Source organism: Sceloporus occidentalis, unplaced genomic scaffold (genome assembly GCF_023333645.1).
Source record: "Sceloporus occidentalis isolate IW3139 unplaced genomic scaffold, rSceOcc1.0.p SCAF_1, whole genome shotgun sequence".
Taxonomy (NCBI): domain Eukaryota; kingdom Metazoa; phylum Chordata; class Lepidosauria; order Squamata; family Phrynosomatidae; genus Sceloporus; species Sceloporus occidentalis.
The window spans coordinates 146933457-146947355 of record NW_028316981.1 but is presented as its reverse complement, the minus strand read 5'-3'; the positions used below and the strand labels follow the sequence as shown (position 1 = coordinate 146947355).

The window sequence follows — 13899 nt, the reverse complement described above, 5'->3', positions numbered from 1 at the left end:
CTGAACTGCTTGTTTTCCATCTTCCTCCTCTCTGAATCTTCTTTGGGAAGATGGTGAGATAAAGATTTCTTTTTACCTGAACTATTCACTAGCTAGATTAAGATATAGCTTCTATGAAAATATAGATTAAAGCAATTTGTAAACTTTTGTTTGAACTGCAAATTACTTGTGTTGTTTTTGGAATCAGTCTCAGTTCTTAGGAAAGCTTAGGGGGCAAAACAGATGGCCCCAATGGGGTGGGTGGCTTGGCGCCTGAAGCCTCACCATCTAGGCTGGATTGGGGCCATGGAAAACAGATACGCGGCCCCAATCCAGGCAGCTTCTGCCCCAAATAGAAGTGGAAAAAAATCCGCTCCTACTTGGGGTGAAAAAAACTGCCCCTTTGCTTCTGGAGCCAGTTTTTTTTGCTGGCTCCAGGGTGTGTGGCATCTAAATGCCATACTCCCATGTTGCCTGGAAGCTGCCTGGCGTGTAATCACCGGTGTGACTTCCAGATGACTTGGAGACATGGTGTGTTTAAATGCCACACCCCCAAGCTGGCTTGAAGCTGCCAGTGTGTTTCAGCCCATAGTTAGACAAAAGCACATTTTTGCTACTCTGCTAATTTAAAGCTAAACCCTAACAGGCTTGGCTTTGGTAGTTTTAATATTTAAATATTTTTGTTTCCTTCAGAAAGGCTGAAGCCTTAGGAAACCTAAGGACTGGAACAGACCAGCACTTCAGCCAGCTTCAAAGGCCAGCTTCCAGGTGGCTTGGGGGGCGTGGTATTAAAAATCATAATAATCCCAAACCCTTCTGGTCCCAAGCATTTCAGATAAGAGAGACTCAACCTGTACAGACACATCTCTTGGGTCATGACACTATTATGTTGGTGACAAGGTCAAGACTTGTGGCAGCAGTGGATTTACAGCTGTGCTTGTTATCGTTAGTGTCTGATGGTGAGTTTGGATAAAGACATCCATACAAAAAGGGTCACAAAGGGCTGAAAGAGACAGCCATGAAGACAGCAAACACATGCTGTAGTCCCAAAGACATGGTTTAGCATTTGTTTTTCTGCAATATTGATCCATGATGTTAACCAGGTCGTGGCACCAGTTTCAACAGAGTAACTGTACGGGTGCCTCAGATGTTGTTCGGAAGTGAAATCTCAGATAAAACTTCTCATGCAGGAACCAGACAGGTAGGAGAGGACTTCTCTTGAAGTGAAATAAGAAAACAAAAGCCCAACATTTTTGCAACATTATTTTGTTATTCCTAGGGATAGTCAAGTGTGTTTTTGTAAGTTTTTTCTTAGCAAAAAAAAAAAAGTATGAAATCCTCATTTCCTGTAATGCTCAGATATTTTCTGAAATTTACCTTTTCTGACAAATTGCATTTGGAAACATGTGCAAAATCTTCCTCTGAAGACGCTCCTTCTGCAATATATCTGGCACTTCTTTTAATTTCATTTCTAGGAGATAACCTCTGCCAAATTTACTCTTGAGATGTTGAACTGTTCCGATACACCTACCCATTGTTTGAGGGGTGTATGGAGAAAAAAGAAAAGGCAAGTAAAAGTGAATGTACTATCAAAATCTTCATGCCACTTTACAAGTTTATTTGCCTGTTATGTTGAAAAATTACCTCAAGTTTCCAGACACCAGGATAGCTACTCGATCACATATAGCCTCGGCTTCAGCCATATAATGAGTTGTCAGAATCGCTGCTCTCTGTTTACTTTTAAAGGCTGCTCGAACTGCTTTCCTATAAAATGTAACAAACAGTAGATAAAAAAATCAACTGGTTAACCTGCAAGTTCTTGCTCTTTGAATGAATTTCTGTATACCTGCCTCTAAGAGATATAAGACCAACTACTGGAATTTTCTCAAATGGAATATTTGATTATGAAAATGTTTGTCCTCCAATTCGTTTAGCTCACTCAAACATTTTTATATTGTTTCAGAAAAAAATGGTAGGTAGAACCAATGACCTAAGCCCCAGAATAGCAATCCAAACAGAACTGGATGATTCTGTAGTTCATCTGCACAAATTTGATTCCATACTAAAGACTGAACAGAAACCACAAAGAAATTTTGTTTTGCAAAAGCAGATAATCAGGAGGGATAAACTCTAACAGTAATTGCATTGATATTTGAAAAACAATATTAGTTTTAACAACAGATTGGAAGTTACTACCTGCAAGTCCACGTCAATGCAAAATCAGATGCTATCTGTGAACAATTTACATTTAAGGTTGGGCAGCAGTGGTGTCTGTTTCCCCCACTCCATTTAGAACATCATCACATCAGCCTCATGTCTCATGGCAATTGTGTTTGAAAAAATTTCTTATCACACCTCTCTTCTTTCCCATGACTGCATTGTTTGGACATAAGCCTCTTCCCTTCAGTTCCAGCATTACAACCATGAGGGAGCATGAATCTCCTCCTCCTCCCACTCGCTATTCCAAAGCAGACTAACTCCGTGCATGTTGGTTTGCCTATTTTTAATTTTGTTTGCATCATTACACCAAATTTTTTTTAAAAAATAAATAAAAAAATTATAAACATTTTTATTTTATCGTTTGGCCATAAGTACATAAACACATCAAAGATAAAGATAAAAAAAAAACACTCATAGGCATGGTGTCAGTCTGCTTTGGAACTGTAAGTGGGAAGGGAAGAGAGGAGGAGAATCAGTCCCCATTCTGCCACATGTAATGTCAGAACTGAAATGAAGAGGCTTTTCACACCATAATAGTTGTTCTATAATACCAAGATGGGGAGCTAATTGACGAGTTTTGCCCAACACACAGAGAGAGAGAGAGAGAGAGAGAGAGAGAGAGAGAGAAGAGAGAATTATTTACTTACAAAATAAGTAATATACATATTCAATGTGATACTGTTTCAAGAAACAAGCTCCATACCATTCAGTGGTACTTACCATAGCTGCTGTATTCCTATAGGATCCATACCAGTGGAGGGCTCATCTAGCAGGGTAACATGAGGGTTACCAAGCATGCTTAAGGCAAAACATAACTAAAAAGAAAGGAAGTAATAAAAAAGAAAGGTGAATATGACAGCCATTTACTTAACACTGTACATAGTGTCAATTCAACTTTTTACAAAATACCTTTCGTTTGATTCCTACTCCAAGCTTCTTTGCTTTTTTCTGTAGATGTTCTTTAAGATCAAGTGCACTAGTGATGCTGTAGAAAAACACAGTACAGTATTTTTGTTGTCTTGAGGGTTGTGTCACTACAGTGTTAAATGTGTAAGCATTCTAGGAGAAAAGGTAAAGGTAAGGGTAGTCCCTTGACATGAATGTCTAGTTATAACCAACTGTAGGGGATGGTGCTCATCTCCATTACTAAGTCAAAGACCCAGCATTGTCTGAAGACTACTCCTTTGGTCATGTGGCCAGCGTGACTGCACTGAACGCTAATACCTTCCCACCGAAGTGGTACCTATGTATCTACTTGCATTTCCATGCTTTCAAACTGCAAGGTCGGCAGAAACTGGGACTAGTGACAGTAAGTATCAAAATTACTGAAATTAATTTAAATAATAAAAAAGACACCACACTTTTAAAAAAACAATTGAAATCATAAATAGTTGAAGTTAAAGCCATTAAACATGTAGCTAAAAAACTCAAAAATTGTTCTCTGTGTTCCATCTGCATTAGCTTTTTATTCTCTTAAGACGTTATTTTACTTTAAACCATCCTGTCTGAATGATCTGAGCAGAGCTCTTGGATATTACAAATGGGTATCTGTACACTGAGCAAAGATACACCTATAGGCCAAACCTCATTTTACAATAATTATTTCCATCATGAATACTAATTGTTGACTTAAGTATTATTTTATTAGAAACTGAATACATAAATAATTTAAGATCATTGTTATGTCTGTTCAGAATATTAAATGAGATGAATATTCTGAACAGTTTTGTTAATAGATTACAAGGTATGCATGCACCATGCACATAAAAATGGTGTGTGTGTGTGAAAAAATTTGGGTTTAAAGAACAGTCTAAAAGAATGGATTCAGTCTACTATCTGCTACCTGATAGCCTTGTTACCCTGTGCCTTGATTATGCCAACAAATATATAAAGAATATATTCTTAATGAAAATATCTTCTGAATATTTAAAAAAATAAAATGAAGTGGGCTGAAGAACCTGCTTAAAGTACTGTACAAGTACTGAACAATTCTAGGAGATAGAAAGTTACCTTGCAAAGTTGCAGGCACAAATTAAATAGAGATATGTGTGCACGAATGGAGGATGTGTGAATTGGTTTGAAAAATGAAAATGCTGTACCTTTGTAAGTTATGCTATAGATACAGTACAGCTGTCCCCGCCCTCCCTGCTGCCCCATAATTTCCCTCTTCTTCGATATACAGGAATCTCACCTACCTAGAGCTGTGCCATCTGGCGTAGATCCGCTGAATCAATTGTTGAATGGCAAGTCAACATTTATGTAAATCATATTGAATTAATGGGTATACTCTAGTTGAGACTACCAAATGGATTTAGACAATGTTTCATTGCATTTTTAAACATTCAAGCCAACAATCATTTCCAGGAAATACACATCACAGTAAAGGAAAAAAAGTCAATTAATCTTTATGAAAATGAAGTGCTTAAAATATATTTACCATCTTACAACTTCTAGCATGTCACTAGCGCTTATTCCTTTGATTGCACCATAAATTTCAAAATGCTCTTGCAGTGTGATATTGGGCCAAAGTGGGTTTGTTTGTGGACAGTATCCTATATAGCTCATGGAATTATTGTCGTTATTTTCACCTGCAGAATTATTGCCCATCAGCACCTGTGGATACACCATTTCTTACTCAATATTTATATGAAAGCTGCTGTTAACACGCTGGAAAATACTTAAAGTTGATTATATAAAAAAGCTGAATTAAAATATGAACAAGAAAGATTAGCTCATGAATTATTAATTTGTTTTACCACATTGTCATTTTTATTAGGAACATTCGGATAACCCTCTTATTTAGTATGGGCAGTCATAACATTCCAGTGGCTATTTTGGCTGTAAGGTTGCAATCTTATTTGCACCTGTAAATTCTATTTAACTCAATGGTATGTCATTCTGAGTAGATATGCAAAGTCTTTGCTCTTATCAAAGAGAACCCATTTTATGGCCACTTTTACTCTCCATCATTATGTTGGCAGAAAAATATAAACTTGAAACCTTTCATAACTCAATGTTGTTTTCTTCAGTTCAATTGTATTTTTGTAATTCCAACATTCTACAGACATTTTTCATTCACAGTTATGACAACTGTCTACGAATTTCAAGGAAGAGACCAAAAAAAAAAACACCCAAAAAAACAAACAAACAAACAAACAAAAAAACCAACTCATATATACAGTCACTGTCAACAGTAGGCACACCTCTTTTTGTGTGTACTAGAGACACACAGAAATTAGAGACCTCTTCCAAATCCCAATTCTTTCCGTATTAGTTTTTTATACTGTATTTCCCAAACCCACCCCAGGAAAAATAATTGGTTTCCATTTTTTGTATGCATTTTTCAATAGAATGCATACCAATGCATGCCTCCATTAACTATATGTTTGTGTACTTTTCATAAATATATGCAGTGGGTTTTGAGCATTTTTCAAATATGCACATGCTTTAATGCAGGTTTCTCTTTCTTTCTGACTTTCGTTCTTAGGATATCGCAAGTCCAGAAATCAACAGACTTCCAAATGCAAACTGTATATATTTTTATGCTATGTTTGTGAGATGTGGAATCAAACAACTCTTACCCCAAACACCAACCAACAAAATGTATGCATCTTCAAAATATTAAATTTTAATTTTGCTATGCCACAAAGACATGTAAAATCTACTCTGGATAAGGATTCTTGTAATGGTTAATGGGAAAACATGGGAAGAAGGGGGTATGCACAGATTAGTTTACAGTTGACTACCTGGCCTGATGTTGGGTCTACTTCTCCCACTAGAATATTAATCAGTGTGCTCTTCCCAGCTCCGTTGGGACCTAGCACTCCTAATATTTCCCCTAAAAAGCAAAAGAAGACATATAAGGTCTGCAGGTTTAGTTATCATTTATTTTGTAAAAGTTAAATGATTTGGAATTAGTGCTAACCTTTTTTGACACACAGAGAGACATTATTTGTTGCCACTTTCTTTATTTTTCTTCCAAGAAGAAAATCTGTCTTTTCGTCATATTCTTTATGCAAACTGTTGACCAAAATTGCTGGTTTCTAAGAAAGCCAAAGATAACATATCACTTATTACAGAAAAAGTTTGATTATATAATACAAATACATAGTTGAAAGGGAAAATTCTTCCCAGTCAGTCAGTTAATGGGGCAATACTGCCTCCTTCCAGTTTGGAGGATCAATTGATCACTTAAAGAGACCTCAACTGTGAACAAGCTTGTGTACACAGAAAGACAGCTTACAGGTATTTCTGATGTTAAATTAGTTACAGACAATGGGAAGTGTTCTCTTTTCACCAGCAGGCAAAAATTTTCTTGTTTAATCAGGCTTTTAATGACCAAGTGTTTGCAGCAAGTTTTTTCATGTGTGTGTGTGGGAGTACTCTTTTTAAACTTTTGTAAGCTTTTAATGATTTTATATTGTTCAATGTATGGTTTTTAAGTGGTATTTTAATTGTTTTGCTATGTTTTTAGCCAGATTTATTTTACTGTTCAAGAACTGCCTTGAGTTCCTTAATACAATAACAAATAATACACTATTGAAATGACTAAAGGTCTTTGTGTAAAGCTCAGTTTACATTTCATATTTTGATGCTTATCTAATATGGTTTCATATATGCGATAGACTGCGTGGAGAAAAATGGTAACTAAATTACTTGTAAGTATAAATCAGCCTGTGGAGGTCAGCCATATTACTATAACAATGGAGAACTTGCCATTGTACTAAAAGTTTCTTTCCTTTATATTCAAAGCGAGACCCATCACCAGCTGCCTCCTGATCTCTATGTAAATACAGCAGTATGTAAGTGTCTGGGCAAATCTTCCCTTGCCCATGCTACCTTACAACAGGAATTAGTGCCAACCCATTCATAAAGTTTAAAAGGGGAATAGCACGATTTACTTCCTCAGCACTCTGCCAAGTTGTCATCTCTTTAACCCTCAGCCTCTCAGCAACAACATCTTTATCCTCATCCTCATCCTCTGAAACATCTTGGTGCTTCCATGGACGGAGTTTTACAGGAGTTCTGAAGACAAAGAAGAATGTTAAGTCTCTGCTCACAAACAGATACAAGTGACAGAAATACGCTATTCAGCTCAACTGGACAGACCTAGTATACAGGAGAAGTCTGCCTATAAAGGTGAATTGACAGTTGCCTAGACAGTGCGCCCATGTGGCAAAACTGGCTGATCAAATGGACTGGATGTGCATTCACACAAAGGATTTCACTCCACCACCAGTAAGCACTTGCAAAGGTTCCCACTGCTGAGATTCTTGGTGTCATCACTGCTGAAAGAGCAGGAACAGCTGTGAATCTTTTCCTCTGCAAAGCTGAAAGGACTAAAGATTCACTCCAGCAGTGATCAAGTTTAGGGATGCTGGATTTAGATTCCTGCAATTTTTTTCATGGAAAATGTCACTATATCCTTTCAAACAGTATTGTGAAATTCACTAGCATGGTATACATCTGCTACAACTAAATCCGAGTTAAAGAGGTTGTTACAATAAGACAAACCATTACAAGTAATTCAGACATGATAAAAACTGCTAGGACAGTACAATAAAAGTCACACTCAGATGTTCTGCCATCCCAAGAAGATGAACCTGCAATTTGAATGCTTCTTCATGTCACACTATGCTCCAAGGGCACAACTCTTGGATCATGCATAAAAAGGCTTCTAGGGTGTAATGCATGGACTTTTTGTAGCTCCACTAGCATCCTTAAAAATATCACCATCCTAAGTGACCACTCTGCAGGCAAAGCCTTAAAGGTCAGCCTGTGATAAAAGGACTTCTCCACTGACAAAGGCTGGAGACCCATTTATTTCATTCTTGCATGAATCATTTCAACTGTCAGGAGAGATTACTTTTTCCATATTTTTTAAAAAAATTCAGGACTTTTTGTGAAAAAATGGTTTGCAAGTTTTGTTTCTACACAAGCTCCCCACCAATGTTTTGCATACAAACAGTGCTTTTTAAAAAACACATGCTGTTTCCTGCAAACAATTTCATTAAAAAGCCCCTAAATGGCAAAATATCTCAAAAGGTTGTCTCATTATAGCAAGTCATCTTTTCTGACTGAGTGTGACTAAACTCTCTCTGCAGAGAGTAGACTTTCTTTGCAGTAAACTCTCTTTGCTGAGCCAGCAGCAGCGTGTGCTTTATTGGAATTAATTCCTGGCCAACTCTGCTTTGATGTAGTCCCTTGAATTATGACTTTCCAAAGGGAAATACAAGCAAACAAACAAGAGGTTGTTACAATAAACAAAAGTGTGACCTGCAAAATGGGTCCTTTCTCATTGATTTCCCTCCACGTTTGACCTCAAGATAGCGCAGAAGAAAGAGCCAAATCACACATTGAACATAAGGCTAAAATCAATGATAAAAATGGGAATTAGTTAAAAGAACTTTATTAACTGCATCTGTAAGCATAAACTGATTCAGCTACTTGTTTCAACTACCTGTCAATGGGAGACAGCCCAAGACGTTAAACAGTTTGGAAATCAAACCCTATGAAGAACAGCTGAGGGAACTGAGAAACTTAGAACAGAGAAGATTGGGAGGCAACATGATAACTATGTTCTATTATCTGAAGGGTTGTCTCAGAGTTTGCTCTTTGCCATTGCTCTAGAGAGAAGGATCCAAACTAAAACATTCAAATTACAAGAAAGGAGATTCCAACTGATCATTAGGAAGACTTTCCTGATTGTAAGATTTGTTTTGACAATGGAATGCCTTGAAAGGTGGTACATTTATTCAAGTTTGTAAAAATGTATTCCGATGGCTGATCTGCCAGGAACATTTTAGGCTCAGATTTTTGCACTGGCTGGATTAGATTGCTCTTTGAGTCCTTTCCAATTCTACACTTCTATTATTCTATATCTTGTTGTGAATAGGTAAAATGTAAGTAGGCTTCTAGATTTCTGGCAAATGGAAGCACAGACTGGCTTAATAACTTCCAGGCTGATAGAAGCAGTGCCCAGAGAAGTGATCCATCTGTTTTCAGCATCTGGGTTTATCACAGAATATTTCCTTCTCTGGCTCTGACGTCATCAGCTTTCAATTATTTGTTTAATGGAATCAGTGTTCTGGAAAATGTACATTTATTCCATTCAATGAAGATTCCAAAACCAGTTTAGGGTAAACAATGTGGAAGCATCACAACATAAAATTACAGCAATAATTTACTACCACATCCTAAAATACCACGATTATCCTGACTAAATTCTTTTGCAAACTATCAAAACATTGTACAAATTAGGAATAGTAACTTGCACAATATAAACAATAAAGCTTCTCATTATTTGACAAAGTGTATACAAAAAGCCAGTGTGCTGAATTTGTAAGAAGAAATATACTGCTTACCACTACTGCTGATGCCAACAATATATCTGTACTCCTTTCTATCTTTTGACCAAGCTTTTGGACTACCTAATAAGATAACAAATACTTATTTTAATAACACTTCTCATGATTTTTTCAGGTCATTCTAACTTAAGTTATACAATTATGTTTCAGAAAATGTTTTACATGCTTCTTGAGTGAATTTGGAGAGCATGCTTCTTTACAGTGCAGGCATAACCCTAACACAGAGAATTGTGGAAGACAAACAAATATCCCACCCAACCCCCACAAGTCAGAAAAACCTGGCTGATTTCAACATCATTTCAGAGGCTGCTCTACTTTTCTTGATGCATCAGGAAATGCAAGAGGAACTGAAAGTCATCTATAGCTTTATCTTATTTGGGTTCAGCAGCAATGAGAAAGAGGTACAGAGAACTACTCTCTCTTTTCCTTTCTGTTCTTCGGCATGGCACTTAATGTATTTTCTAGGATATGTTAAATTGAGCTGCCTTATATATTTGATACCTTATCTGTCTCCTGTCAATGGAGCAGAGATGAAGGAGTTTCTATTCCTATGTTGTTGTTTTTTAAAGAACAATGTCCTTGAGAGTATTCATGTTCCTCTGGTCAATCTTCTGTCCCAGGCTGGGGTTAGATAGGGGATAGGGAGGGTGTGCAATGCATCCTGCAAGTTAGAGGCCTTCCCCAGTTTGTCCATGCCATAACCCAGAGCCACAAATGTTTTATCTCTCCTGGTCTTGGAGTTTCAACATGGGGCCAAAACAGACTGGCAAGTTAAACCACCTTCTGGGCAGCTTGGGAGAATGGTGTTTACATGCCACAGCCCCAATCTGGTTTCGGAAGGAGCGGCTTAAAGCTGCCCCTTAAAGGTCATCTATTTCAGCCCATAGGGAGATAAGAACTAAGACACTTTCTCCACATGCAGGGAAAGGGGGTCCAAGGCCAAAATAAATGAGGCTGGAATTTCATCTACAACCTTGGAAGGAGGGAATCCAATCTATTTTGTGGCCTGTAGGACACTGCCCTAGCAGTTCTCAGAATACCAATACACCAATTAATTGGCATGCTAGCAGCTAACCCTCTTTTTTAAACAACAACAACAAATTTTATGGTGTTAACTTTTTGAGATAATAGTCAGCGCACTTTTTTTTCTTAGCCTCTTTTGGCTAAGATCCATAAACAATCCATTAAAAAAATCTAAGCATAAGACATAAAAATACAGGCCTATTATAATAAAACTTTAAAAATGAAAACAAAGTGAAAACTAAAACATTAAAATATAATCCACATAACCCATAAAATACTTTTGGTGCCATAACTTCTAATATATGAAAAAAAATAATTTTGTGACAAACATAGGCCCGTTACAGACGGGCCTGAAAATACAGACTGGGTCCGTATTAGGGTTAGAAAGGGGCATCACTTCCTGACATCCCTAACCCTAATACAGACCCAGTCCATACAAAATGGCAGCGGCTGTTCCACACGGCTGCCGCCATCTTGACATAGCGGACGCGTTGCGTCCGCACGTCGCACGCCAGAAGTGACGCCACGAGTGCGCACTTCGGCACTTGCGGCGTCCCTTCCGGGGTGCAAGAAGGAGCGCAATTTTCGCGCTCCTTCTTTGCAGCGTCCAGGAACCATGCCGTTTGGCTGCTGCAGTTCCCGGACGCTGCAACCGGCGGTGGCAGCAGACCGCCGCTTTTTGGCAGTCTGTAACCTGCCTTAGTGACAGATAATAATAATAAATAATAAAATTTTTATTTATACCCCGCCCTTCCGAATGATCAGGGCGGCTAACAAAATGCACCGAAGCGCAGACAGAATACAGAATTAAAAACATACACAACAATATCAATCCATAAAAACAATAAAAAACCCCATTAGCCCAACCTCACGGCCACGAGAGAGGAGGGAGGCCCACAGGATGTGTTTAGTCGGGGAATGCCTGATTAAATAGGAAGGTTTTGAGGCCCTTCCTAAATTGGGCCAGGGTGGTGGATGAGCGGAGCTCCGTGGGCAGCGTGTTCCAGAGGGCTGGGGCAGCTATGGAAAAAGATCTTCTGGCCGTAGCAGCCAACCTAGCCCCAGGCACCTTCAGGAGTTGCTGCCCAGATGTTCTGAGGGTGCGAGGCGGAATGTACGGGGAGAGGCGGTCCTTCAGGAATCCTGGACCCAAGCCATTTAGGGCTTTATAGGTAATAACCAACGCCTTATAATGTGCTCGGAAGCGGATGGGCAGCCAATGGAGATCTTTAAGCACGGGTGTTATATGGCTGGTCCTGGGGGCACCAGTGACCAGCCGTGCTGCCATGTTCTGCACCAATTGCAGCTTCCGAGTTAGGTATAAGGGTTGCCCCATGTAGAGTACATTACAGAAGTCCAGTCTCGAAGTTACCAGAGCGTGTACAACAGTTTCAAGGTCCCTCTGGGCCAGGTATGGGCGCAGCTGACGAATCAGCCGAAGCTGATGACAGGTACTCTTGACTGTCGCATTCACCTGAGCAGTCAGGTGAAGGGAAGAGTCAAGGAGCACCCCCAGACTGCGCACGGAGTCCTTCACGGGGAGCGTGACCCCATTCAGGACAGGTGGAACCACCGTCATTCCTGGACCAGGGGAACCTATCACTAGTACCTCCGTCTTCTCTGGATTAAGCTTGAGTCGGTTTTCCCTCATCCAGCCCATTACTGACTCCAGACAGGCCACAAGAGAAGAGACGCCATCCCCGGTCACTGCATCAGTCGGAGACATAGAGAAAATAATTTGGGTGTCATCAGCGTACTGATAACCCCGCGCCCCATGTTTCCGGATGATCTCTCCCAGCGGTTTCATGTAAATGTTAAATAGCATGGGGGACAGAATGGCTCCTTGAGGGACCCCAGTTTTAAGGGCCCGCTCACTGGAGCACACGTCCCCCAGCTGCACCATCTGGGACCTCCCAGAGAGGTAGGAGCGGAACCACTGGAGCGCAGTGCCCCCGATTCCCACCTCAGCCAGGCGCCCCAGAAGGATACCATGGTCTATGGTATCGAAAGCCGCTGAGATGTCCAAGAGCACCAACAGGGACACGCTTCCCCTGTCAATGCCCAGACGGAGATCATCGACCAAGGCGACCATGGCCGTCTCAACCCCGTGACCCGCCCGGAAGCCAGTTTGAAATGGGTCCAGATAATCCGTTTCATTCAAGACCGCCTGAAGCTGGATCGCAACCGCCCTCTCAATCACCTTCCCCAAGAATGGTAGCAGCGACACCGGCCGATAATTATTATGAACCAGGGGGTCAAGGGAGGGCTTTTTTAGGATCGGTCTTACTATGGCCAATTTAAGATCCGATGGAAATCGCCCATCCCTGAAAGATGTATTAATTATCCGGCGTAACAAGAGTGTCACCGCCAGTCCCCCCTGGGCCGCTAACCATGAGGGACAGGGATCAAGAGAGCAGGTTGTTTTCCGAACACTTCCGAGGATCTTGTCCACATCCTCGGTACTCACCGACTCAAACTGATCCAGAATAACACAGTTCACGGAGGCTCCGGACACTTCTACCCTAGGTTCTGCGATAATGTCGGCGTTCAGACCTTCGCTTATACGAGAAGTTTTATCCACGAAAAAGTCATTAAACAAGTCACAGCAGGCCTTAGAAGGTTCAAGGATCTGGTTCAGGGCGGGAGGGAGCTGAGTTAGCTCCCTGACCACCCTGAACAACTCTGCTGGACATGACTCCGCGGACGCAATGCGAGCACCATAGAACGAATTCTTTGTTGCTCGTATTGCCTCTCCATAGTCCTCTAAGAGTCGGTCTAGGAGAGTCTTGTCGCTTAAGCGAAGGTGTTTCCGCCAACGGTACTCTAGCCGTTGCAGAGCCCGCTTCCTCGCCCGGAGATCTTCCGTATACCAGGGCTTGCGTTTGGAAGCGGGCCTGAGAGGGCGCTTGGGAGCGATTCTGTGTATAGCCCCAGAAAGACCGGCATTCCAGATGCCAGTAAGGGCATCAACAGAGTCGTCGTCATTTCCAACCGTGAGCCCCTCTAAGGCTTCTTGGAACCTCTCAGGTTCCATCAGCCTTCGAGGGTGGACCATCCTAATTGGTCCACCACCCCCAGGGGGGATCTGGGTAGAAGCCTTGATTATCACCTCTACCAGGAAATGATCCGTCCATGACAAGGGGGAAATATCAGCTATTTCCACCCACGGGTTTTCCGCCTCCGAGCAGAAGACCAAATCGAGGGTATTACCCGCACAGTGCGTAGGACCCTGTATCAGCTGGGACAGGCCCATGGCCGCCATGGTCTCCATGAATTCCCGAGCCGCACCAGATGGAACAGAGCTGGCTGT

The 13899-nt window shown here is 40.7% G+C and overlaps 1 protein-coding gene across 1 annotated transcript in view; it reads right to left on the bottom strand.

Moving 5' to 3' along the window:
* LOC149322367 (cholesterol transporter ABCA5-like) overlaps window positions 1-13899 on the bottom strand; it is a 70950-nt gene that overhangs the window by 4021 nt on the left and 53030 nt on the right. Inside the window, exons 27-36 of the mRNA XM_089540434.1 lie at window positions 9564-9629; window positions 8476-8567; window positions 7101-7224; window positions 6125-6242; window positions 5946-6037; window positions 4637-4812; window positions 3109-3184; window positions 2920-3014; window positions 1624-1743; window positions 1357-1506 (exon numbers count right to left, since the gene is read on the bottom strand). Coding sequence (XP_089396560.1) covers window positions 1357-1506; window positions 1624-1743; window positions 2920-3014; window positions 3109-3184; window positions 4637-4812; window positions 5946-6037; window positions 6125-6242; window positions 7101-7224; window positions 8476-8567; window positions 9564-9629 — 1109 coding nt within the window. The remainder of the gene's footprint in view (window positions 1-1356; window positions 1507-1623; window positions 1744-2919; window positions 3015-3108; window positions 3185-4636; window positions 4813-5945; window positions 6038-6124; window positions 6243-7100; window positions 7225-8475; window positions 8568-9563; window positions 9630-13899) is intronic.